This window comes from Linderina pennispora (assembly GCF_002104995.1).
Source record: "Linderina pennispora strain ATCC 12442 chromosome Unknown DL89scaffold_18, whole genome shotgun sequence".
NCBI lineage: Eukaryota > Fungi > Kickxellomycota > Kickxellomycetes > Kickxellales > Kickxellaceae > Linderina > Linderina pennispora.
Window position 1 is genome coordinate 34529 of NW_024468266.1, and position 23835 is coordinate 58363.

Here is a 23835-nt window from a genome sequence, read left to right on the forward strand (position 1 = left end):
GTGGCAGGAGCATTACGTATGCGCCTTCCATTGCTGCTGGCAGTCGCCAGGCGCTGCAGAAGCGTTCTGGCGACAAGAGCCGCAACAGAGCGCACACGCACTCGCCAGGGGTCCAGAGCCCGCGCGATGAAAGCCCATCGGACGGGTCCGCGACGCCCGGCGGCAGCGGCGCGAGTACGCCTCGCAGCATGATGAGCGATATTGAAAACGACCCCCGCGTGATCAACGGGATTGGCGGGAGTCTGGCTGCCCGGCGAGCCCTAAAGCCCAGCAACACTGGGGCTCAGCGGGCAGGCACAGTGGGCGCCGAGTCATCGCGCACCTGGAAGCGACAGCCATTGAACTCGGTGCAGTTCGCCGACTCTGATATGCAATCGGACTTTGATACCTCTGAATCGGCTGATATTGCAACATTTGGTGGTGCGCAGGACTCGGCAAGCAGCGTTGGGCTGGGCATCTCGGGACCGCGCGTGCGGGCACCCGAGTTCCCGTCGCTCAGCAGCACCCCGCCCGATGCGTCGCCGAGATCAGCAGTTGAAAGCATGCGTCAGCGACTAGCACACATGGACACGCCGAGCCCGTTGCGCGTGCCCGAGCAGGTCAAGTTTGAGCCCAACGACCGGATTGCCAACAAACGGCGCAGCCGCACCGTTGGCGCCTACGACATGGATGCTCGACCAACCATCGCCAGTCTGTCTGCAAACCCGTCAGCAGTCCTGCCTGCGCCCTGGCGCCTGGGCAAAACCGAGTCACCCGGATCTCCAAGCTCGCCGACGCACAGTGACTTGACACCACCGCCTATGGCCCATGCTCGCGACACCCAGTCTAGCGGTATCGAGGATATGACCAGTGGATCAGACACGAATTCCAGGTACAGCCAGTACGTACCGCTCAAATCGGGCGGACCTAACAAGAAGGAGCCACTGGCGCCTGGATCGCCGATACCGCTGGGCGGAAGGGCAATAAACAGGCTCAGGCAGCAGACCGAATCCATGTATGAGTCGATGATGACTACGTTCATTCCCATGCGCCGAACTGCACCTGAGCCTAAGCCGACCACACAGACGGCCCCTGCATCGCGCATGGTGTTCCCGTCACCTGAGCCCAAGCCTCCAACCAGCCCGTTCCGGTCCATGCGCGGACCATCCGCGGCATCCCGCCCACGCACCGTCAGCATGTGCATTGAGGGGTTTCAGGCCACGAGTGGCAGGCCTGATGCTACGGGCGATGCCCATGGATTTGCAGACTAGCGAGGAGCCGTCGGTGCGCCCCGCCCGCGACTCGCTGTTTGGCGTGCTTGACGGGACCGCTGAACCTGGCAGTCCGTCAGGCAGCGTCATGGCGCGCAGCTCGCTCACCCGCACACGATCGAGTTCTGAGGCGCCAGCTCGCAGGCGTCGCGCCGACGCCGAGCTTACTGTTGCCGCGGGCCCGCCCGTTCAGCTCTCTGGCAAACGACTGGGGCAGCGGCGTGGACTTCGACGACTACTATGTGGGTGCCGACGGCATATTCTATCCAAAATCCAGCTCGCTGGTCATGTACCAGCACGACTGGCGCCTGGTGACTGCTGCCAAAGTCATGGCGCTCTTGCACGCTGCCAACCTGCTCTTGTCATCGCGATCGCAGTTGCCTGTTGAGGCGTTCTACGTACAGGCGATTGACAACATGAACCTGATTGCAGACTACGACGCATGGCGCGCACAGTACCCGGGTGCCTTTTCGTTCTGCCAGTACCCGTTCCTGCTCAGCCTCAGAGCCAAGGTGCAGATCATGCAGGTTGATGCTGCTCGCCAGATGCAGACAAAGGTCAAGGAGGCCGTGATTTCAGGCCCTCTTCCAGTCATCACTGTCTCGGCGCGCGAACCAGGCAAACCAGCCGCATCTGAAGCTGCTGGTCCGCCGCAAATGCCTTGTCGAGGATTCCTTGCACCAGCTCGCGTCGCACGAACAGGACCTGAAGAAGCGCTTGAAGATTGAGTTTGTTGGCGAAGAAGGCATAGACGCTGGTGGCCTCGCCAAGGAGTGGTTCATGCTGCTGGTTCGTGAGCTCATGAACCCAATGTACGGAATGTTTAGGCGTGAGTCGGACGACTCCAGCCTGGCCTCGGAGGAGAACACCGAGTGGGGCGGCGCATACTGGTTCAACCCAGCGTCGCTTGAGACATCCAACCAGTACTTCCTTGTGGGCATTGTAGTTGGGCTGGCACTCTACAACTCGACCATTCTCGATCTGAACCTGCCACTGGCTGTGTTCAAGAAGCTACTGCGCACCAAATTCTACGCAAACCCAACTGCCACGTCTTCCGTGCTTGCGAGCGCCAGGGCCACAGGCAGCCAACCGCCGTCGATCGTCTCAGGCACCCAGAGCCAACCGCAGACACCTATCACGGCCACTGGCAACGGCCCCAGCACGCCCTCCAAGGGCAAGTCCAGCAGCTCAGGCAAAGCCGCTGCTGGAAAGACCGGCAACAAACCGCTGTCCACAGCCTCTGGATCTGCCGGTAGTGTAGCAGTGCATGCTGCACATGGCAACGAGAGCAGCTCGCCGATATATGGGCTTCTGAGCGCCTCGGCACAGATAAAGTACCAAATCAACGAGATGCTGGCTGACGTCGCCGAATTCAGACCGCAGTTTGCCCGTGGTCTGCGCCAGCTCCTTGCATACCGCGGCCAAGACGTCGAGGATGTGTTTTGCCTGACATTCGAGGCAACATACAACGCCTACGGCGACGTCATCACTGTGCCGCTAGTCCCTAACGGCTCCAACATCCCTGTTACTAGCTCCAACCGGGTCGAGTACGTGATGCGCTATCTGCAGTGGATCTTGAACGACTCGATTGCTAAACAGTTCGAGCCCTTCAAGCGTGGCTTCTTCTATGTGTGTGGAGGCAATGCCCTGTCGCTGTTCAAGCCCGAAGAGGTTGAGCTGATGGTGCATGGGTCCGATACTGACTGGGATCCAAGGATTCTGCAGAAGATCACAGAGTACGCCGGATTCGGCGACTACGAAGAGATGCTGACTTCCTGGTTCTGGGAAATTCTGAATGACATGGCGCCAAAGGAGAGGCGTGCTTTCCTGGCATTCGTGACCTGGCACGGATCGCCTGCCGATGCTGGCGGCTGGATCGCAACTGAAGCTGAAACTAGTGCTGCTTGGTGATGACTTCCGCCGGCTGCCGGTTGCCCACACGTGTTTCAACCAGCTGGGCATTTGGTGTTATCGGTCCAAGGATGAGTTCCGTGACAAGCTTGCCATGGCCCTGACCGAAAGCGAAGGGTTTGGGCTGCAGTAAACAGTGTTTGTGTTAGTACCATATCCATGTAACTGAGGTTTTAATGTGTGCATCGTGCGTGAGTGTATTTTGTGTATTCGCGTTGTCAGCTGCAGTATTTCCACATTGTGACGATGGACGATCATTTGGAGGCGCCGGGTGCAGTGAGCGGCGGATCGGCAGGCCCATGCAGCGATTGTTCCGACAACGACGACTCTGAGTACCTGTGCCCCATCTGCTTACAGCCAGTGACACACCAGAGCTACGTAGAGCCCTGCTACCACGAATACTGCTACTTGTGCATTTGCCAGTGGATCGAATTCCGCCCCCATTGCCCGCTCTGCAATGGCAAGGCGCAGTCTGTTGTCCAGCAATTAAAGTCAGGCAAAATCGTCAAGACCGCGGTTGCTAGTGAGCCTGGCAAGCCAGTCGAGGTCCACAGTAGGCGGCTACGGCAGCAGACAAGGGTGTATGGATGGCCTGAGGACAGCCAAAAAGACTCCGAGCAAGGGCACCGCAAGCGCATGGCTGTGTACTCGCGAAGCCTGCGCCGTGCAGCGTTCCTTTCTGAAACCAGTACTCGCACACGTGTCTCGAAATCCCCGGAACTCGTAAGACAAGCCATTGTCAGTGGCCGGTGCCGAGCGTGGGTGCAGCGGGATATTGCTGTAATTTTGGACACCTCTGACACAACAATACTAGAGGAACTGGTTGTGTCTATAATTAAGGATTCAGGAACGCTAGACAACCAGGTGGTCGGGCCGCTGATTGAGCCAGTGCTGGGTTCGCACACCGGAATGTTCGTTGATGAGTTGGCCGCGTTCATGGACTCGACGCTGCCGATGGCAATGTACGACCGGTATATCGTTTATGACACCGCCAATCCGGAATAATGGTTTTTTTTTCGTGCTGACTGGCAAAATGTTTTCTATGTCATTTTTTGAATTAAGCAGCTACACTTCTGTCTCACGTTGGGTGAAGGGGATGCATATATGAGATTGCACCACATGCCAGGTCTCTTTATTCGATATGGTGTGCACTCCATGTGGGCTGGGTGGACAGGGCTAAATTTGAAGTTGGCGCGAAGGGGAAGTGGGGCTCAGGCTTGTTTTTTGTCTGCTTGGAGTTTACAAAGGAGTATTCGAAGCTTGGCAAAGCCCGGTAGCGCCTTTCCTGTGGTAGCAGAACGCCAAGGGAACCCTGGCGCATAGTGCTGGTGGTGGCGTAGTCATAATATGCCTCCCCAACACAGCACAGCCTCAGCACCTGTCAGGTCCACCGCCTGCTATACTCATGCGCATGTATTGATACTTCAAGGGGCAGATACGGCGAGCTTGGCCAAGCCAAGGCGAGCGTTGATGGACTCTGATACTTGTTAGAACCGGCTCTATCCGGATTTCGGAGAATTGCACACTGGTGACACCATACTGGGCCTGCCCAGGGTGGCGGAGCAGCATCGGGCGACAGTTTGCACAGGGTTGGTGTTGACGAAGCGCATGCATTTGTCCAGGGCACAGATTATGTATCGCAGCTCTTCACTGCCGCAACAATGCGTCACTGTAGAGCATCAGAAATGCAGCAGGCTGGCGCGGATCGGCTAAAGCACTGAGGCTGGTCATTGCCAAGGATGGTAATGCCGGGCCAATTTGACATCGTTCCTAGGGGGCTTAGGAATCAGGCTCTGCAAATATGGTAGCAGGGTAGGAGCCCAATGCAAGAAAAATGCGCCTCATTATTGTCGCCTATATCTTGCGACGGGGTCCACCCAAAGGCGTTGTCTCGCCGGCCATCTGTTTTCCACCGCTCCCGCAACAACTACGCCCTCTATCTCTTTATTGCTTTGCTTTCTCCTCTTAATGAACATTGTTGTTGGCAAAGCTCGTGGTGGAGATTAACTATTTTACTTGTAACTGACGACACCACCATATATCTGTTTTCATGGTTTTCATGTCCCTTTCGCTTTGTAACACTGTAACATACGCTTAATCACCTATATTATTTTGCCTCGTAAGCCGCGGTTTGGAGAAGAGCCTCCATACTATATTATTCACGTGGGAAAGCTGATTCTAAATGACTGTGTATACCGCAGCTCATGGTAGACGACTGCTCGCTTTCACATACTGCATACTTCTCATGCTCGCTGGCCTTGCGCATGGTACAATCACGGTCGGAGCACAATCGTTTGATAGCTTTAGGTTTTTCCAGGCGGACAAAAACACAGAGCTCGACGGTACATTCGCCCCGGTACGGCTTAATATGCAGCATGGCTGCACTGTCAAAATGGCAAATACGACCAGAGTGGATACAGAAGTGGTGGTGCTGGCGGCGTGGCAGGAGGCGATGGTCGCCGGATGCTTTTCATATGCACAGGTACGGCTGAGAACCAGGTTGTGTGTATATGCGCTGGCCACCATGATATCTGTACTAAACACATGGCATCTATATAGATTATTAGTGCATTTGCACAGGTTCCACTTCCGCAAGGTACAGTTGTGCGCGGGATGGTGTTTAGCAGCAGCATTGCGGACGACACGCTCCCGATGGGTAGTCCGATGGTCGAGCCCTATGGCTTCTACAAGTCTGTGGAGACCAGCGCATGCCTAATACTCACCCGTCCAGCAACGCTGGAGCTCATGTCGCAGTCGCCGACAGTCCGCGTAACCGCAGTCTCGGGACCATGGAACACGCTTGAAAAGTCCCGCGGATACGCTGCCCAGCGCTATCTATTCTTTACCATCTCCATCCTGCTGATACTGTACATATTCCTGGAAATCGGGCTAATGCTATGTACGCAGACGGTGTGGAACAAGCGCATGCTAATGTACGTGGCGGCTATTACGTACCTGTTGATATTCACGCTGCTGCGGCCATACGTCATGAACAACAAGGCAGCGCAGATGACGGTTTTTGTGTCGTGGATCGTCGGATACATGAGCTTCACTATATTCATTGTTGCGTGGGGCTCACTAGTCGGCAAGATCCACCGGTACCGGCGGACTTCTGACGCTGCACAACACCGTGCACTACACTGCAGCAGGGATGTTTGGCGTCAGCATGCTGTTCAAGACATGGGCGTACGCAGCTGAGTCCCATGGCCTGGTGCAGATTGTCAACACCGTGCTGACATTCGAGATGCCAGTGGTGTTTGGCGTGCAGACGGTCCTGCTGGCCATGCTGATCACAGCATTCCTGACGCGCACATTCCGAATCGCCATATCGCGATATACAAAGGCAGTGCTCCGCAATGTGGCCATCATGTGCTCAGTAGCACTGCTTGGATGCCTGTGCATCCTTGGGCTCAGCATCTTGCTGGCCACCAACAGGCCCGCTGTATGTGTCTGGGTATATGGCTGCAACAGTCCTGTACTCGCTTGGCCAATGCCTACTGTTCTTTGCAATCTTTGCAGCGCTGTGGATCCGTGACCATGCGAAACGCACTCGGCCAATGTTCCACGAGCACGAGTTTTACGTGGACATTGACGAGTCCGAGCACCGCACAATTCCGCTGGAGCCGCCATCGGCTGCCCGGTTCACCGACGCCGACGACACATCGGCAGTGATGCCGCCTGAGGTGTTCGATATGTATGACGAGAGTATATTTGACCACGAGTCGCCGCGACAAGTGTCGCCGGCCGCAACCATCGGCTCGCAGCTTTCCCATGCGAGTGTTTGGTGCTGTGAGAAGTAACGGCGGCGCAGCGGCGAGTCTTGCCAGGAAAACAAGTCAGCGCCACGTCTTTGTGCCCCTGGCGCCAACCATTGCCCAGCATCGCCGGCTGCAAACTACAAGCGACAGCCAATAAGTTTTTCCGCAGATGGCTTATTAACAAAATTGAATGCGTATATTGCCCTGGCTCATTTTCTCTCCTCGCGTGCATTACGTTATCTCGCTCCCTCTAGCCTGGGTGTGCAATTAGGAGGGATATATGTGGGGTGACGGGGATATGAAAATTGAAGGGTTGCTTAGAGGATTTTACCGAATATGAAAAAGAGAAACGACATCGAGATTGGCGGGCAGGGGGACATTAGCGCCATTCAGAAGAAGAAGTAGCCGACCAGGAAAGCAACTAAGGCCACAGCAACAACCGACTGCGACGAGAACCCATCGACGCTGTGCTGCTGCTTGACGGCCACCCGCGGCGGCTGTTGCTTGCGCGATGACGACGCAGCAACCTCCTCGCTGGCTGCCAGCCGCCTCTTGGCATCGCTCAGCTCCTTCTCCAGGCCCGCAATGGTGGCATTCGCCTGCGCCAGTTCCGTCGCCATACCGTCCTTGGCCGGGGATGCACGCGCGGCAGCAGCAAAGGCGGCAGCAGCCGGCTTGGGCGCGTCCTCAATCTCGTGAGCGTACGTGGTTGTATCCGCAGGCGACGACGCCGGCGTATCCTCAAACAGGCGCGGCTTGGCCAGCGTGCTGTCAACCGACCGCTCGGCAGCACCAATGGACGTTGCCAGGGTCGTTACCGGCGACGACGGCTCGGGGCTCTCCTCGCCCGCCGACTCCAGGTGGTCGATCGACTTGGCCAGTGGCGACGGGCCAGGCAGCTGGCGCGTGGTGGCCGGCGACGCACGCACTGGCGCCGGCTGCGGCTTGGTCGGCGACGCGGACTGCTCGTTTGTCACACCCTCCTCTGGCGCGGCCGGCGACGCTGTTGGCTGCGCAGGGAGGTATTTGACGCGCAGCTTCTTCTCGTTGATCGAGCCCTTGGCCTCGCGCTCCACCATAGCCCACAGCTCGCTCATGGGCATCGAGTCCATCTCGGGCGTGATCTGGATGCTCTGGATGAGGAACTTGTCGCGGCACTTGTGGTCGGCCGGGAACTCCTCCTGCATCGGCTGCAGTACAACTACAAAGGAAACACGTTTTGAGCTTGGTGGTCTAGTGTGACCAGCTGACCACCCTTTTCCACTTGGCATGGCCGCCCTTGAGGGGGAGCTATACTTACTCTGCACCTCGACCGCATCCCCAGACTCGATGCGCCCCGCGTTGGGACGCACACAGTACTGCTTCGGCGCCGTCGTCTTGACCTTGAAGGCCACCGGCGAGTTGTTTTTGTTTGTCAGGCGCAGGACGTCCTGCGTCAGCGTTTTGAACGGCTCTACAGGGAGGAGATATGTGAGGTCAGGGCTGGGCTGCAATGCGACGTCGCATCTGACGAATGAGGCTCGGCTTGGCTTTGCGTCACTTACGGCGAAAGACAAGCGCGTCTCCGGGTTCATATACAAGTGCCATTTTGGTGTCTGCGAATTGCGACGCTGCGTGTGCTGAATTAAGAAAAAGGAAAAAGTCACAGGCTTTGGAGTAGAGGAGGAAAGGAAGAAGGGTGACGGAGGTTGCTGCTCAGCTTTCATGCTTCAAAAATAAAAAATAAAAAAGAAGGGTGGGGCTTATTGTCTGTCCACACCCTCAGCTCAGCCAGAGCCCATACTTTTTGCGTCGGGCCTAATAGCGGCACGGCCAGTGCGGAGAATCAGCGGCAGGTACCAGCAGGTCTTTGAGCAGCCTGCATATGAATGGCCCAGGTATGTATGGCACCAGCGAGCGACGTGTCGTGCTTTGGCAGCCCGTTGCTCGTGGCCGCACAGAGGATACCCCAGACTACACTCAGCAGCATGCACAGCTATAGCTATTGATGAGCGCTGATCTAGATCTGCTCCCCCAGCTCCCCCACACCGAGGTCCTGGATTCAAGCCTACGCGGTCGGACGACCCGTCCTGTGGCTAGGCGGCACCCGTCACTGGCCTCCCTTCTGCGTGGATGCCAACGCGCTTCGAGGCGGACCGGACCCATCTGGCAGCTGCGATCCCGGGCTATTTCCAGGCTCCACGCTGTGCGGACATTGGTGATCGAGAGGGGTTTGGAGACTGGGTCCGCCCGCCCCAGCATTTTGAAAATTTTTTAGTACTTTCATACGCCTATGCGCTTCATAGCCTCGCCTCTTTCTTGCTTCTTCGAATTCCAACAGACTTTTCCCTCCCTTTTTTCCTCTCTTCCTCTCGCCTTCCTTTTGTTGTTGTTGTGGTTGTTGTTGTGTCTTTCTCGTGTACTGCTACTACTTTTTTATATATTTTCATTATCGATTTTCCTTAGCCTTGTACTTTTCAACCTGTTCAATTCACCGCAAAAGAGAATAGCCCATTCTGCCCAATTCCACGCTGCTGGTACAGACGAAGAAAGCTGCACTCGCTCCTCGCAACTATATTACTCTTACAGCGCCCGGTCAGCAACAAGCAACACGCTGGCGTGAACAGAGGAGCCCGTCTCTACAGAGGTAAGAAAGGAGCGCCGCAATTCAGCAGCCTGCCCCTCCCCGAATCGGGGAAGCAATAGTAGCACACGCTCCGAGCTTATTATCCAAAAAGCCTTGGCGTGCTTGGCTGCCGATTTTCCCCCACTAACCAGTGGGAGCCTTCCAGACTGCCCGCCGCACCATGCTTGCAGTGGGCAAAGTGGGCAAAGTGGCAAAGTGCGCTTTATTTTTTTGGGAACAGCGGCTCCCCAGGCGAACATCAATTTAATCAAGTCTATTTATAGTAGTATAAATCACGCCAACCGACAGGCAGCTTCGAAACAGCGCGGAATTCCAGACACGCACCCTAGCCTGTACATACACAAGGACAGATGGCAGCAGCGATCAAGCGCAAACTGGTGATCATCGGCGATGGTGGGTGTGGCAAGACCTGCCTGCTGCACGTATACCGCGAGGGCGAGTTCCCGCCGAACGACCAGTACATCCCGACTATCTTTGAGGAGTGGGTGGCCGAGCTCAGGATAGATGGGCGGGCAGTGGAGCTGGCGCTCTGGGATACAGCGGGACAGGAAGACTACGACAATGTGCGGTACCCATGCTACACCAACGCCAACGTGGTGGTGATCTGCTTCAGCGTCGACTCGCCCGACTCGCTCGAGAACGTGCAGGAGAAGTGGATCGGCGAGGTGCTCGAGTACGCACCTGGCGTCCCAGTACTGCTGGTGGGCCTGAAGGAGGACCTGAGGCGCGACGAGAACATCATCCGCCAGCTGGCCAAGGACGGGCAGCAGCCCACCACGCGCGAGGAGGCCCTGAATGTGGCCAAGGCGGTCGGCGCCCAGCTGTATCTGGAGTGCTCGGCCAAGGAGAACCGCGGCGTACGGGAGATCTTTGATGCAGCAGTGAGGTGCACGCTGAAGGCGCAGAAGCAGGCCTACGGCTCGGAAGACTCGGGCTGCTGCATCATCCTCTGAGTAGCCTGCACCGGCTGCCATGCGCTCAGACACCATCTAAACCCCTTCTATCTTTCTTGCTCCTCACCAGAATCAACATTTTTGAAGTACACAGCATTCTCCCATTTACCGGTTAGGAAATGTGTCCGCAAGTGACGTATCCTGCAGCATGCTGCCAAGGCCGCCTTTGGCTGCGGGCGCGCATTTTCCAGGCTGATTTTGCGTCCCCCACCACTGGTTGCGCCCGGCTTCTGGCCCGTCCCCTGCGACTCCCAGACACCTAGTCGCTATCCAGCGGGCAGTCGTCCATGCATCTCTACCCTCGCTGTTGGGTAGTGTAGTGGTCAGGTTTTGAGCTGGAAAAAAGCATGCACATGCGTCTTGCGGCCCCTTGATTTCTGGCCGAAAAGGCCGGTGGGGGCTAAATTTACACCCTTGAACACGGTCGAGCACCATATACCGGAAAAGTGACAGACAGGAATGGCGCAGGTCATGGGGAAGGGCCTGCGGGAAACAAGCGAACAAAAAGCCTGGAGGGAGGGTGCACACCCCTCTTCTCCTTCGACTCGCACTACACTTTCCTTTCTCTTTTCGCCCACCCTATTTTTTAACAGCATGGGAGACTACAACAAGAACATTCTCCAGCGCAAGGCCATCGTTATCGGCGACGGCGCGTGCGGCAAGACCTGCCTCTTGCATGTATTCCGAATGGGCAAGTTCCCCGAGGACGACCGGTACATCCCCACAGTATTCGACGCATGGGTGGCGGACATGGAGGTCAACAACCAGCCGGTCGAGCTGGCGCTCTGGGATACCGCTGGGCAGGAGGAATTCGACCGGCTGCGGTTCCTCTGCTACCCAGACGCATCAGTTGTGGTGATTTGCTTCAGCGTGGACACGCCCGACTCGCTCGACAACGTGGAGGACAAGTGGTATGCCGAGTCGTCGGTGCAGGCCGCCGGCGCGCCCGTCATCCTGGTCGCGCTTAAGCTGGATCTGCGCCATGATCAGCGCACCATTAACGAGCTGGCCAGGTACAGCCAGCACCCGGTCACTATGGCTGAGGGCCAGCGCATGGCCGAGAGGATTGGTGCTGTGGCCTACATTGAGTGCTCGTCGATTCAGAACCTCAACGTCAGGCAGGTGTTTGAGTTTGCCGCCCGGGCGGCTGTCGTGCCCAAGGGAAAGAGGCGGATGGGCGACTCGGCCAGCTCCAACTGCTGCGTGATCCTGTAAGCCCCGTTGTCCTTTTGTTTATTTATTGTCTACATAATCGAAATGTTCCCCTTTCAATAATACTGCGCGTCTATATTCGGAAAGCCCCGATTGGTGATACAAAGTACATGGGGGATCAAAGGGGCAGCCAGTCTCCACATACCGCATGTGTCTAATGGCCATGTACCATGGAGAACTGGCGTGGCATGTGCTGCCCGGCCCTAGTGTCCCCAGCTCATGCGCAGTACGGTGCTGGCAGAGGAAACCCAATAAGGCTGGGACGCACAACACTCCCGGAAATTGCTCCCCACTCGCGGAGCAAGGAGAGGAAGGAAAATCCATGCTGCTGCTAAGCGTGCCAATCCACCGCCGTCCTCGCCCCGTTCCTCTTCTGCGCGCATTTTGCAGGCCGATTCGCCTTTCCCCCCATAGCGTCCATTTAATTTCCATAGGCGTGCTATGCGCTCACGGGCAACAACAACAAAATAGCAGGTCGGTCCAGATAAACCTAGGGACAAAAAAGCGGTCTGCCAAATATGCACGCTGTAGGAAACAACAACAACTAGAAAAAAATTGACAGCGCTCGCCCCTTTTTTTACCTTCTCCAGTCTCTTTCAGCCCCGCCACATATTCTTGCTATTGATAACATAGTTTTTTATATTCACAACCCCATTTGTACTTTTTTCTTTCTTATCAGCATAATGGCTCCGAGACACGGCGCGCAGTCACTAAAGATGATTGTGGTTGGAGACGGCGCGTGCGGCAAGACATGCCTGTTGTACACGTTCCGCGAAGGACAGTTCCCGCCCGACAACCGCTACATCCCGACAGTGTTTGACACGTGCGTGGTGGACATAAGAACGCAGGGGAAGCGCGTCGAGCTGTCGCTCTGGGACACGGCGGGGCAGGAGGAGTTTGACCGGCTGCGGCTGCTGTGCTACCCGGGCGTGGACGCGGTGATTATCTGCTTCAGCGTGGACTCGCCGGACTCGCTCGAGAACGTCACCACCAAAGTGGTATGTCGAGGCATGCAAGCAGGCGCCCAGGGTGCCGATTGTCGTGGTGGCGCTCAAGGCCGATTTGAAGACCGACCCCAGCATTGTCGCGCACCTGGCCAGGTACAAGCCAGACGCCCGTCACCTACGAGCAGGGGCGGGACACGGCCGCCAAGATTGGCGCCGCTGCCTTTGTCGAGTGCTCGTCGATTAGGAACCTCAATGTCAAGGAGGTGTTTGAGACCGCCGCCGCTGCTACGCTGGAGACCAAGGAGGTGGCCCCACCAACCCCGGCTTCGGACGGGTGCTGCATTATCCTGTAGCCCGCTCGCCCGCAAAATCAGCAACGCTTGCAGCAAGCAATAGTCGCTTTTCTTAGCTCGTTCCCTCCTCGTTCCCTCCCTCGTTCCCTTCTCCCCCCATCGCTGGGCAGTCGTTTTCTAGATGCAAAAACAAATAACATTCTCCTCCTTCTCCATGATCTGTCCCTGGGACCGCCCAACAGGTCCTCTCCGGGTGTATTTTTAGAAAAGCCTGTCGGCCGTCTGGGTGAAGGGACAAGCTTGCACTGATGTACCTTGGCACGGTGAGCCCTGTGGGGGGCTACTGCACCATAATTTCCGTGCATATGCCGCGGATCGCGCGCTTGGGCAGCGTTCCTGGGAAATCTCCTAAACCTCGAATGTTTCGGTCTCGACGCGCTCCATCATTGCTTGGCAATGACTTGAATAAGCTACTGCTCTCCGTTGCTTCTGCCCTTTATTTTCTTTCTTAAACCATCACCCACTCACTCGCCTCTGTTTTATCCCGCTCCAGACAGTACCCTCCGCTGTTTGCAGCAGTACATTTCGCACCACACCCCCTCATTTGACTGGCCGTCTCACATTTCAGTCGCAATTGTCCGCTGACGAGCAAAGACAGTACGGACATATACATATAAGCAGTGCTCTCCAGCAGGGACACCTGGGCTGACAACCAACGCTAGTATTCACTGTACACCACAAGGCACATCGACTCCACGCCCCTGTAAACACCCACCTTTTTCTGCATACGCATCACCCCTAGTCTCCCTCTCTCGCATACGCATCATCCCTGCAACACCCCACTCCTCCCCATTCTCCCCGTATAGCATATCATGCAGGCAGTATTTCGGCTGGTGCTCGAGGGCCTGGCTATGTTTGCTGGCTCATGGGCGGCCGGCTGCATCCCGCTCTATGTGCGCATGGAGGCATCGCGGTTCAACATCATAGCACTGTTTGGCGCTGGACTCCTGATCGGAGCATCCCTGGCAGTGATCCTGCCCGAGGGAGTCGAGACGCTGATGCGTGCGCTCGACGCCAACAATGGGCAAGGGCAAGGGCGGCAGCCCAGACTCGCTGATTGACACAATCAACAACACGATCGGCTGGTCGCTGGTGGCCGGGTTCAGCATCATGTTCCTCATCGACAACGCATTCCCGTCGCACCACGCACATAGCGAGAGCGACCACGACCAGTGCCCGACTGCGGCCCCGGCAAACGACAGCGCCGCATGCCTGGATCAGATCCAGCTGTCGGCGCGCGGGGCCAACTCGGAGTACACGCTGCACGATGCCGGGTTTAGAAGCCAGCAGCCGAACGATGCGCTGCCGTTTGTTGTTGGCGACGAGAGGCCGCGGCGCGTCGCCGCTTGACTCGGCGAGCCACGACCGGAGCAGCCACGAGTGGGTCCGGCCTGGGTATGCGCAGCCCAGATGGCGCCGCATGGTCGGCCAGGTTGGATCGGCCCTGGCTCCTCCGGTCGCTGCCATCGACGCTAATTGGCATCCTGGTTCATTCGTGTGCCGACGGCCTGGCGCTTGGCGCAGCTGTGGCTGCGGCCTCGGCGGCAGTCCAGAAGAAGCCGGCGGTCGGAAGCCCCAGCGCTGTTGCAGCCGACGACCACACGTCGTCCTCTCGAGATCATTGTGTTCCTGGCTCTGCTGCTGCACAAGGCACCGGCGGCTTTTGGCCTCATCACGACACTGAAGCAGCAGGGGTATGCGCCGTACAAGCTCAGTGTTTGGCTGACGGTGTTTGCTGCATCGGCCCCGCTGGCTGCCCTGGTCACCTATGCCGTCTTCTCGATCTTTGCCAGCCCAGCCCCAGGCCACCACAGCGAGGCCCACCCGTGGACAGGCACAATCATGCTGTTCTCGGCAGGCACCTTCATGTATGTGGCCATGGCACACACCCTGGCTGAGGCTATCCACCAGGCCAAGGCGCTGCGCGCGCGCGAGAAGGCTGCGCGCCAGGGCGGGTCAATGGCAAACGTCGTCGGATCGCTGAGCCTGGTCGACATTGTCGTGCTGCTGTTTGGCGTCATCCTGCCGCCGCTCGTGTCCAAGGACCATGACGACTAACGGGAAGCCAGTGTATACGCTTTATTTTAAAATTACAAGAGTCTATAAGTCGGGTCTCCCTCGGTCAATGTGTGATGTTACAGGAGGGCGTTGGTGGGGTCGGGCAGCACATCCTTGGCAAAGGCGCTTACTGTATGCTCAACCTCGCTGTCGGAGCCGGCAGTGGAGGACGATCCTGCGCGCGGCCGCATGCGACGGTGCCGAGGCGAGTCGGGCTGGACCAGCTCCTTCCTGTCCTTGGAGTAGCTGTCCGGGGATGCGCAGGCAAAGAGGATGTGGTCGTAGTAGCTGTCGGCCGAGGACGCGACAAAGCTGCAGTTGGTGCACTCCATAGCTTGTGGTGTTAATGTACAGAATTGATGAAAGGGGGATATAAAGAACTATGTGCTGTTTGTATGAGGTGGGAGGGAAGTCTTGGGCGATAAATGACGGTGTTTGCGGCAATGTGAAAAGGGGGCTGGAATATCCTTGACTCCGTCGCAGCCGGGCGATGGGGCCCTTGCCTATTTATATGAAAGCAAAACGAATTCGAAAATGAATAGAAAAAAAAAGCCTGATCGGTAACAGTCGCCCGCTGCAACCATCGATAGCCCATCGCTGCACAACAAACACCAGGGCGTCACCAGTCCTGCCATTCGGCAGCTGATACAGCGCACCAGGCGCCCGTTTATTGGCCGACACTCGACATTGCATACCTGCCCCATCGGTCGAAAAGGTCCGTCCACTGCTGGTGGACCTGGAGCAGCATGACTGGCAGATGACCTTGTGCCGTGTTTGCGTCCTTGGGGGCCACCACCTGCCTGATTACCGAAGAACGCAACCCGCGCTGCTGGCCAAATAGATAAAGCTGCATGGAATGCGTGGGCGGGAGCTGACCTGTTCTCACGGCCAGTCGGCGTTGAGGAAACTGGTGGGCCAGTCATGCGCAAATCTCTGTTGGCTGTGTGCACCTGCCAAAAGCAGGCTCGCCAGCTCCGAGGCTCGCCAGCTCCCAAGTGCAACAGGCGCACCTGCCTCCCACTGAGCGGACCAATTAGTTTATTTGCCAGTTCTCCTGAAACTGCTATAGTCTGCTGATGATAGTGATAGCGCAGGAACTCCTGCAGATATGCCGCCCCCTTTGCACCTCATATCCGGCTCCCGGAGCACCTGCTTGAGTGGAACAGAAAGGCAGGACTCATCGTCGAGTGTCAAGCCACAGCCAGCGCAGAAGAACCCGCGCAGCTGCCGCCTGGCCGCTGCCGACTCCCTTGGCTGCATGAGTATCTGGCGGATCTGCTCTCTCTCGCTATCGCTCAAATCGACTGGCTGTTGAATGAGCTCCTTGTGGTGCTTCTGGTGCAGCGGCGCTAATATCCAAGTGTGTGCTCATGCTGGGCGCTATATGCTGGGCCAGTTCTTTCTTGTTGCCAGTAGAATATAGTGGCCGTTTTTAGACAGGTTTCAGATCCTTCCGGAGTGTAAGGCAGCTATGATGTAGAGAGAAGCGCAACAGAATGAGTGGAGTGATTCTTGATACCAGTGCTGTTGGAAGAAGAGAGGGAAAATTTTTCTTGTTGTTTTGCAATATCGCCGCGCTCTTGTCCCATCCCACGGCCCGGCGGCTTCTTGCTTGCTTTTATACCGCAAAATGCTCCCTTCTCCATCCTGGCGCAGCGGCTATTTTTTTTTTTTGCTTCCCATGCCAGCGCAGCGGGTGACAGTGATTCGTCGCCACATGGCCAGCCGACCATCCCGCAAGCTGCATGTGTGCTTTCAAACCCCCATGCTCTCGGTCCAGCGCACACGCGCAGCTCGAACCGTGCTGCCAAGCGAATGCAGGTGGTGTTTTGGTAAAAGCTGCTAGATCCCGGTGGCTTGCTGCCCCTCCCTGCTGTTCTCACGTGGAGGTGGACCCGCAGGTTGTCCGCCCCCCGCAGTAGCTGTTGCTTGGTAACCGCCAAGCTAATGACAGGGCGATGAGCAAGTTGCCGGACAGATCTCGCTGATATAGCCCGCAACAACCAAAAGACCAACTGGGGTGCGAGAATGGTGGGCGCTCAGCAAGCTATTGCAGGCTTCGTTGTGCAGGATATTTCCTCAGCTCCAATATAGACATACCGCCACTAACGCCGTATGCCGCGGGGGGGGGGTGATGCACTAGTCTGCGGGGGGCTTCCCAGGCTGTCGATTTGACGTGATGCATTTGGCAGCATGATTGCCAATGCAGTATTTGCTGGCTACAAATACTGCATCCGAGTTTAGAGGCTGCTGCTAAACCAGGTGCATATTCGGGCAGGACGCACCAAGTCCGAGGCAGATCACCGCAGGGCTGCAGCGTTTTCCCATTTACGCGGACCGGGTGGAGAACATCGCGCGTAAAGGCATGCTACAGCGCTCTATCCTGAAACCGCTCTTTCAAAAGCTGGCGCATTCGCCTGGTGTGTGTGCATAAGGATGATGCGGTTGATTGAAACCGGTTGGACTGCGATGCCCATGTCGGGCTATCTGCGCCGAAGGTTCTTTTCAATATGCACTGTCTAAACAGAAACACGTCGTTGGGCAAGCACTTTGGTCAAGTATCCTCTGCCGCACTCCACAAATGGACATACTGCAAGCCCTCGCACCCAGCTTCGTGAATAAACGGTCCCCAAAATGCAGCAACAGCGAGCCCTCATGAGAGGGTGCAGCGATCACCGCCTCTGCTGGCCGGCAACACGTCCAAGAGCAAAAAAACATTTAGCCAGAAGGCGGCATCATCACGACTGTTTGGCACCGGGTGAGCAAGAGGCAATCGCCCCTCTTGGGCTGTGCCGAGCCGTTTAAAGCGCAAGGAGCATCTATCCCCCGCTCGCATTTCCGTTTGTCTTGCATTCTATGGCGCGCATTGGCTGGCACCACGCACATCCTCCAATCGCCCATGCGCTCAACAGCTTCACAATTATACACTTGTAATTAATTAGCAAGCTGCGAGCGTGGTGGGACGATGCGCCCGCTACAAAAGGCAGCGGCTATGCTGCTGGTAACTGAACTCTCCTTCCCCTCCCCTCACTGCCTCCACTTTGCCTTGTTTGTCTGGTACCTTCCTACCTTCCGTTTGTTCTGCATTTCTATAATTAAGCTTTTCCCGCACCTTTTACTACTTGTCCTTAATTTTTGATTTCTGTTTACTTGTACTCACCCGCCGGACCATGTCGGACAAAGGCTCTGAATCCCAAGAGCTAATGCACATCGAAAAGAATACTGCCGCTGCTGTGATGACCGAAGCATCTGTAGGCGACGACAGCTCGGAGCCAGCTTCTGAGCACCACGGTTAGCCAACTGTCCGGTGGCAAGGTGCTCACCCGCAAGGAGCTCTGGGCATGGTACATCTATGGCGCCGCGGTAAGTAATCCCTGGTGAGAAGTCCTAGCTGGCACTCTGGCACCCTGTTTTCTGTGCATGGACTGCGGAAGCTGTTGGCATCCCTGTTTATTTCCCCTTTGTGCACATTGGCGTGTCCTGTTCCTGGTCGGGGGCACCTGTTTTGCTTTCACCAATGTTGTACGAGTTGCCAGAGAGCAGTACTTTGCTATGATCACCGACCAGGGACAATTTAGATCCTGGTGTCTGTATGGTGGATTTCCCTACGCTCTGTCGGCAGCCGCAGCCAGATATGGCCTTGCTTAGAAAAAAAGAATGCCCTCATGAGTGACAAAACAAGCGAGGCATGGTTTCCACATGTGAGTGCATAGACATATGCGGATCGACATACTGCATTCCTAAGACTTGTTTTCCGACACGGAGCTCACAGGCCAGATAGTGCTGTTAAATGTAGACTGAGCCGTTCAACACCAGCGTCATCGGCCTTTATATGTCGACAGCGCTGAATCTGATGGCTGCCATGGAGGGCTACGAGCTTGATCACACAACCAGATGTGACTACGATGTGACCAACTACAAGTGCGACTTTTGGTGGGCTGGGGGCTGGATTGACACAGCCAGCTTCCCCCTGTACATGACAACCATCGCCAGTCTCCTCCAAGCATTGCTCTACATTGGCCTTGGAACACTCGCCGACCACTCAAACTACCGCAAGCGCTTCCTGCTGTCTCTTTGCTGTGCTCGGTGGTGCATCGTGTATCTGTCCTGTTGGGCGTTCGGCAGTCGTCCTTGATTGCTACTGCCGCTGCTCTATATATCCTGGCAAGCATCGGCTACGGCTGCTCGCTGGTCTTCTACTACGCCTACATCCCGCTTCCTGGCACGTGCCCACCCAAGAACCATCTACCGCAAGCTGACTGAGGCCTACAACGGACTAGCGATCCCCGAGTCGCTGGCCAAGACAAAGCTGCTGAAGCAAAAGAAGGCTGACAAGGATGCGACACATAGCCCTGTTATCGTGGAAGAGTTTGTCACGAACAAACTCTCGGCACTGGGCAACCTGTGGATGAACCTAGCTGCCATCATCGTGCTTGGCATCGGTGTTGCGGTGCTGTCGGTGATGGAGGACCAGATGTATGCCATGATGATTGGCAGCGCTGTAGTTGGTCTGTGGTGGCTCCTGTTCACTGTATATCCAGTGCTCCAACTGCAGGAGCGCCCTGGTCCCGCCGCTCCCTGCCGGCACCAACAAATGGATGTTCCCGCTAAAGTCATTCAAGCAGACGTGCCTGGATGTGTGGAAGCTGCCCGAGACACTCAAGTTCCTGGTTGGCTGGTTCATGCTGGCCGATTCAATGAACACGAATCATGACTGTTACTAGCTTGTTTGCGCAGTCGGTGATCAACATGGATGAGACGTCGCTGGCAATTGGCGTGCTGATCGCACCGATTACCTCGATGATCGGTGCATTTGGGTTCTCGCTACTGCAGGAACGGTTCAACTACCGGACACGCACGCTCATTCTTGTCGTTATCTTCATGAGCTCTCTGCTGGGCATCTATGTTATTATCGGATTTGGCACGACTGCCTGGGGATTCAACCACTCGGCCGAGTTCTATCCACTTGTCGCATACTTTGGAATAATCAATGGTGCGTCGATTGCACTGACACGTGCCCAGTTTGTCGAGCTGTGCCCGCCTGGCATGGAGGCAGAGTTCTTCTCGCTGTTCCGCATCACCGACAAGGGGTCGGCGTTCATCGGACCGCTGGTTGCTGCTGGGATCAACACCGCCTCGCACAACCTGCGCTACGCCTACGTGTGGTGCTTTGCGCTGTTTTTCGTCTCTGGTGTGTTCTTCTTCTGGTGCAACCCTAAGAAGGGGCGCGAGGAGGCAATCGAGCTGGGCCGGCAAAACGGCTTCAGTGAGGAGAATCTGGGTGCCAAGCCCAAGGCGTTCTTGTAGAGACTACTCCCCCCCAAACATTTCACCTTGTTACCACTAGTTTTAAGCACACTGTTGCGCCCCTACCAGGCCTGCCTACTGGGCGCTGCCAGGGCTGTTTCCTGAGTTATAAAAAACATGCGGGTCTTGGGTTTCCTAACACAGCTGCCGACTATCTTTTGTATGTGGCGAGCTGTAACCCCAGCGGGTGGTCCAGGCCGATGTCAAACCTGACTGGCACCCAAATGCAATGGTCCATCATTGGTCTGCTCCAGACCGTCCGAATCATGGCCGCGGAATGCACTTGCGAGATCCATACAGGACTGACGCCTTGTAAGCCAGTCTGAAGCTATGGACTGCATATTTCCCAGTTTAAAGTAACTTTTCCATCCAAAGTAAAATGCAGCACTGTCCGATTTCGCTTCCTTGTTCAATTTGGCATTTTTCATCCCTTAGAACTACAATCTTTATTTGCAAAAGGTCTCTTTCTCAGCAGCCCCTGGCCTTGCATCTATGGCATTGCGACAGAGCCGTTCAACACTACCATTGCTGGTTTGTACATGTCGACAGCACCGAGCTTATTGGCGGCCATGGAGGGCTGCAAGCTGGATCACATAACCCTGTGTGACTACAATGCAGCCAACTACACGCGCGACTACAGGTGGACCGGGAGATGGGTAGACACCACCAGCTTTCCGCTGTACATGGCCACCATCGCCAACCTGATCCAAGCCATTTCTGTACATTGCGCTGGGCACAATTGCCGAATCTCTTAAGTAATCGCAAACGCATGTCGCTGGCCTTTGTCCGGACTCAGCGGCGCGTCCATGCATCTGCTTGCTGAGAGTCACAAAATCATCAGTGACTAGACACTGCTGCTGTTCTATATATCCTGGCAGGTATTTGCTACAGGCTGCTCGCTGGTATTCTACTATGTCTACATTCCACTACTGGATGGGTGCCCACCCGGGGGCTATCTACCGCAAGCTCACTAACTCATACAGTGCCACTGCGGCACCCTTACACTTGACAAGGACAAGGTTGTTGAAGCCCCCAAAATGGTCGAGCACGATGCACACCACCCAGCGCCAATCGTTGAGGAGTTTGTCACAAACAAAATATCGGCGCTCGGCAACCTGTAGACTAAGTCCAGTAGCCATTATCGCAGTTGGTATTGGCATTGGCATTCTATCGGCCATGGGTGACAACCAGCTGTATACCATGATGATTGGCACCGCCATCGTTGGCATCCTTGGTGGTGCCTGTTCACCAGTATATCCAATGTCTCGAACTCAAGGAGCGTCCCAGGTCCGCCGCTCCCTGCCGGCATCCAACAGGTGGCTGTTCCCGCTAAAGTCGTTCAATCAGACGTGCCTGGGATGTAGCGGAAGCTGCCCTGAAGCATTCAAGCTCCTTGTTCGGCTGGTTCATGGTGGCTGATTCGATGAACATGATCATGACTGTCGCCAGCCTGTTTGCACAAGCCGTGATCAACATGGACAAAGACCAGATGGCAATCGGTATTCTGATTGTCCCAATTACCCCGATGATCGGTGCATTCGGGTTCTGGATGGTGCAGGAAAGGGCTTTAACTACCGGACACGCACCCTAGCCTTGGTGGTGGTTGGCATGTACGTAGTGCTCAGGTGCCTATCGTGATGATTATATTTGGCACTGCCGCCTGGGGACTCAACTACTCGACCGAGTTCTATCCACTTGTCGCATACTTTTGGAATAATCAACGGTGCCTCGATTGCACTGGACACGTGCCCAGTTTGTCGAGCTGTGCCCGACCTGGCATGGAGGCAGAGTTCTTCTCGCTGTTCCGCATCACCGACAAGGGGTCGGCGTTCATCGGACCGCTGGCTTGCTGCTGGGATCAACACCGCCTCGCACAACCTGCGCTACGCCTACGTGCGGTGCCTGTCGCTGCTGTTCCTGTCAGGTGTGCTCTTCCATTGGTGCAACACAAAGAAGGGCCGTGAAGATGTGCCCAAGATGAGCACGCTTTCTGGTGTGACCAGGCGACGATCCTGCTGGGAAACCAAAGGCGTTCTTGTCATCGAAAAATAGATCTTCCAAATTGAATAGAAATTTGAAAGTCCGAATCTCGCTTATGCGTGTGTCTGCACCAGGAACATCAGTCTTGACACCATTCTATGCACCCAATTAGATCTGTCGATGTACGGCATCATGCCCGGGCCATGCAGCCTCGGAACGGAGGTTTTCCACACACCAAAAACTTTCCCATCAGGCAGGCATCGCTGATAAGGGATTATATGGCGGATAGCATGTGCCATGGGCGATAGATAAGGTGTTCTCCGCCCCGACTCAACAATGCACAGCAGCAAGCTGGATGGCGTTGCTCAAATCACATGGCGGAGGTGCGCTGGGCGAAGCCTCCCACATGATGGCAAGCACCGTCATTGTATTGGCATACAGCGCCCTTCATTTTTCAGAAACACAGGCCAGCTATTGCCAAGGAGGAGGTGGGAGGAGGTGGCAGGTGCAGATCCTTTTTTCGTGTGGAGGATGGGCCACAAACGTGCTTTGACATTTGAAACCCCGGCCCGAAGCAGGATCCATTTTCTTCTTAGGGACGTGCGATTGTCGGAAGGAGCTGCTGCATGCGCGATGTGCGGACCATTCGGAACATAGCCGTACACGAGTGGTTTTTTGGGTCAGTCGCGAAGCTTTTTCAAATGCGAGCGAGGGGCGGCGCTGCAGGAGGCCAATTACACTGCGATCTTCGGCAAAAGCTGGGTTATAAATAGGTGCTTTTATGTGGCCGTGCCATACCATGGAAGGACCCACCTCGGTCTGTCTCCCAGATACATGTTGACGATCCGCCATGTGTTTGTTTTGACCAGCAAAGGGTGTGGGGTGCTGGCCAGCTTTGTGATTACGTAGCAAACAGGGAGAGAGCCTGCTGGCCTCAGATGACACGAAAGGGGGCTCTGAGAAAACCACCTGTGGCCTTCATCTACGCACATCCCCCTGGCCACACAAGGTTTGCATCCGCCACATGAATGGCACCACCTAGGCGGGATTTTTATCTGTCAACAGGAAAATCCTTGCAGGCGTTGTTTACGATTTCGGCATTCCCCGGCATGAGAAAAAGCTCCAGGGTACATAAGGCAGGGCTGGTGGCGAACAGGAAGCATGCTCCCCACTCTTCCCCTTCCCCTCTACGCTTTTATATAGCACCATTTTAGGCATCTTACATATTTTAGCCACACTTTCATACACCATGAAGTGCAAAACCTGCGAGTTCGAGTGTGCCTCTGCCGACCTCTACTTTGACCACCTCCTGTTTGACGCCCGTCACCACGAGATCCTCCAGCAGCGGATGGAAGAGCTGGAAAAACACGAGTCGACATACATGCGGCCGGCCAAGGCATACAAGCGCGCTAGCCTGGTTATTATCTAGCTCCATCCAGTGCCCTTTGTGTATATGACATCCAACCCCTCGCAAAAAAAC

General features: G+C 55.9%; 10 protein-coding genes across 10 annotated transcripts; 9 read left to right on the forward strand and 1 right to left on the reverse strand.

Moving 5' to 3' along the window:
* Positions 1-1579: 1579 nt before the first annotated feature.
* On the forward strand, positions 1580-3294 carry DL89DRAFT_275968 (uncharacterized protein; the record flags this gene model as incomplete). Its single annotated transcript, XM_040889378.1, has 4 exons — positions 1580-1840; positions 1869-2306; positions 2601-3086; positions 3139-3294. The coding sequence occupies 4 exons, from the start codon at positions 1580-1582 to the stop codon at positions 3292-3294; spliced, it is 1341 nt and encodes a 446-aa protein (XP_040740072.1).
* Positions 3295-3391: 97 nt separating this feature from the next.
* Positions 3392-4166, forward strand: DL89DRAFT_325255 (uncharacterized protein; the record flags this gene model as incomplete). The annotated part of the gene is made up of 1 exon (XM_040891513.1): positions 3392-4166. The coding sequence occupies exon 1, from the start codon at positions 3408-3410 to the stop codon at positions 4164-4166; it is 759 nt and encodes a 252-aa protein (XP_040740073.1). The 5' UTR covers positions 3392-3407.
* Positions 4167-5066: 900 nt separating this feature from the next.
* Positions 5067-7026, forward strand: DL89DRAFT_286580 (uncharacterized protein). Its single transcript, XM_040889872.1, is given in 5 exon segments — positions 5067-5643; positions 5721-6291; positions 6311-6537; positions 6597-6603; positions 6633-7026. The coding sequence occupies 5 exon segments, from the start codon at positions 5344-5346 to the stop codon at positions 6959-6961; spliced, it is 1434 nt and encodes a 477-aa protein (XP_040740074.1). The 5' UTR covers positions 5067-5343; the 3' UTR covers positions 6962-7026.
* Positions 7027-7980: 954 nt separating this feature from the next.
* Positions 7981-8625, reverse strand: DL89DRAFT_286581 (PapD-like protein; the record flags this gene model as incomplete). Its single annotated transcript, XM_040889873.1, has 3 exons — positions 8464-8625; positions 8220-8372; positions 7981-8120 (listed from the first exon to the last, which is right to left on the reverse strand). Coding segments are annotated over exons 1-3 (336 nt in total), but the record flags the coding sequence as incomplete, so codon positions are not given.
* A 1270-nt stretch (positions 8626-9895) lies between these two features.
* Positions 9896-10498, forward strand: DL89DRAFT_270412 (uncharacterized protein; the record flags this gene model as incomplete). The annotated part of the gene is made up of 1 exon (XM_040888693.1): positions 9896-10498. The coding sequence occupies one exon, from the start codon at positions 9896-9898 to the stop codon at positions 10496-10498; it is 603 nt and encodes a 200-aa protein (XP_040740076.1).
* A 662-nt stretch (positions 10499-11160) lies between these two features.
* DL89DRAFT_270413 (GTP-binding protein rho1) lies at positions 11161-11795 on the forward strand. Its single transcript, XM_040888694.1, has one exon. It carries the CDS (start codon positions 11186-11188, stop codon positions 11711-11713), a length of 528 nt encoding a protein of 175 aa, XP_040740077.1. The 5' UTR covers positions 11161-11185; the 3' UTR covers positions 11714-11795.
* Positions 11796-12243: 448 nt separating this feature from the next.
* DL89DRAFT_75146 (ras-domain-containing protein) lies at positions 12244-13156 on the forward strand. Its single transcript, XM_040892045.1, has one exon. The coding sequence runs from the start codon at positions 12394-12396 to the stop codon at positions 13051-13053; it is 660 nt and encodes a 219-aa protein (XP_040740078.1). The 5' UTR covers positions 12244-12393; the 3' UTR covers positions 13054-13156.
* A 216-nt stretch (positions 13157-13372) lies between these two features.
* Positions 13373-15437, forward strand: DL89DRAFT_270415 (uncharacterized protein). Its single transcript, XM_040888695.1, is given in 5 exon segments — positions 13373-13996; positions 14040-14317; positions 14337-14405; positions 14443-14635; positions 14661-15437. 5 exon segments carry the CDS (start codon positions 13823-13825, stop codon positions 15066-15068), a joined length of 1122 nt encoding a protein of 373 aa, XP_040740079.1. The 5' UTR covers positions 13373-13822; the 3' UTR covers positions 15069-15437.
* A 2661-nt stretch (positions 15438-18098) lies between these two features.
* On the forward strand, positions 18099-20763 carry DL89DRAFT_270418 (MFS general substrate transporter). The gene is made up of 7 exons (XM_040888696.1): positions 18099-18319; positions 18345-18431; positions 18865-19164; positions 19194-19259; positions 19324-19592; positions 19627-19746; positions 19793-20763. Exons 1-7 carry the CDS (start codon positions 18239-18241, stop codon positions 20373-20375), a joined length of 1506 nt encoding a protein of 501 aa, XP_040740080.1. The 5' UTR covers positions 18099-18238; the 3' UTR covers positions 20376-20763.
* Positions 20764-20944: 181 nt separating this feature from the next.
* Positions 20945-23784, forward strand: DL89DRAFT_295737 (uncharacterized protein; the record flags this gene model as incomplete). The annotated part of the gene is made up of 8 exons (XM_040890676.1): positions 20945-21094; positions 21389-21456; positions 21497-21724; positions 21765-21927; positions 22001-22072; positions 22129-22139; positions 22196-22370; positions 23611-23784. The coding sequence occupies 8 exons, from the start codon at positions 20945-20947 to the stop codon at positions 23782-23784; spliced, it is 1041 nt and encodes a 346-aa protein (XP_040740081.1).
* Positions 23785-23835: the final 51 nt, after the last annotated feature.

Excerpts from the sequence above, each read along its gene's own strand:
- DL89DRAFT_286580 (XM_040889872.1), top strand. The coding sequence starts at position 5,344 with ATGACTGTGTATACCGCAGCTCATGGTAGACGACTGCTCGCTTTCACA. Across the intron at positions 5,644-5,720 it reads GATGCTTTTCATATGCACAG|ATTATTAGTGCATTTGCACA; the intron begins GTACGGCTGAGA and ends GCATCTATATAG.
- DL89DRAFT_270413 (XM_040888694.1), top strand. The coding sequence starts at position 11,186 with ATGGGCAAGTTCCCCGAGGACGACCGGTACATCCCCACAGTATTCGAC.
- DL89DRAFT_75146 (XM_040892045.1), top strand. The coding sequence starts at position 12,394 with ATGGCTCCGAGACACGGCGCGCAGTCACTAAAGATGATTGTGGTTGGA.
- DL89DRAFT_270415 (XM_040888695.1), top strand. The coding sequence starts at position 13,823 with ATGCAGGCAGTATTTCGGCTGGTGCTCGAGGGCCTGGCTATGTTTGCT. Across the intron at positions 13,997-14,039 it reads CAGTGATCCTGCCCGAGGGA|GGCAAGGGCGGCAGCCCAGA; the intron begins GTCGAGACGCTG and ends ACAATGGGCAAG. Across the intron at positions 14,406-14,442 it reads CACGAGTGGGTCCGGCCTGG|GTTGGATCGGCCCTGGCTCC; the intron begins GTATGCGCAGCC and ends ATGGTCGGCCAG.
- DL89DRAFT_270418 (XM_040888696.1), top strand. The coding sequence starts at position 18,239 with ATGTCGGACAAAGGCTCTGAATCCCAAGAGCTAATGCACATCGAAAAG. Across the intron at positions 19,165-19,193 it reads GCTGTGCTCGGTGGTGCATC|TCGTCCTTGATTGCTACTGC; the intron begins GTGTATCTGTCC and ends GGCGTTCGGCAG. Across the intron at positions 19,747-19,792 it reads CTCAAGTTCCTGGTTGGCTG|CTTGTTTGCGCAGTCGGTGA; the intron begins GTTCATGCTGGC and ends GACTGTTACTAG.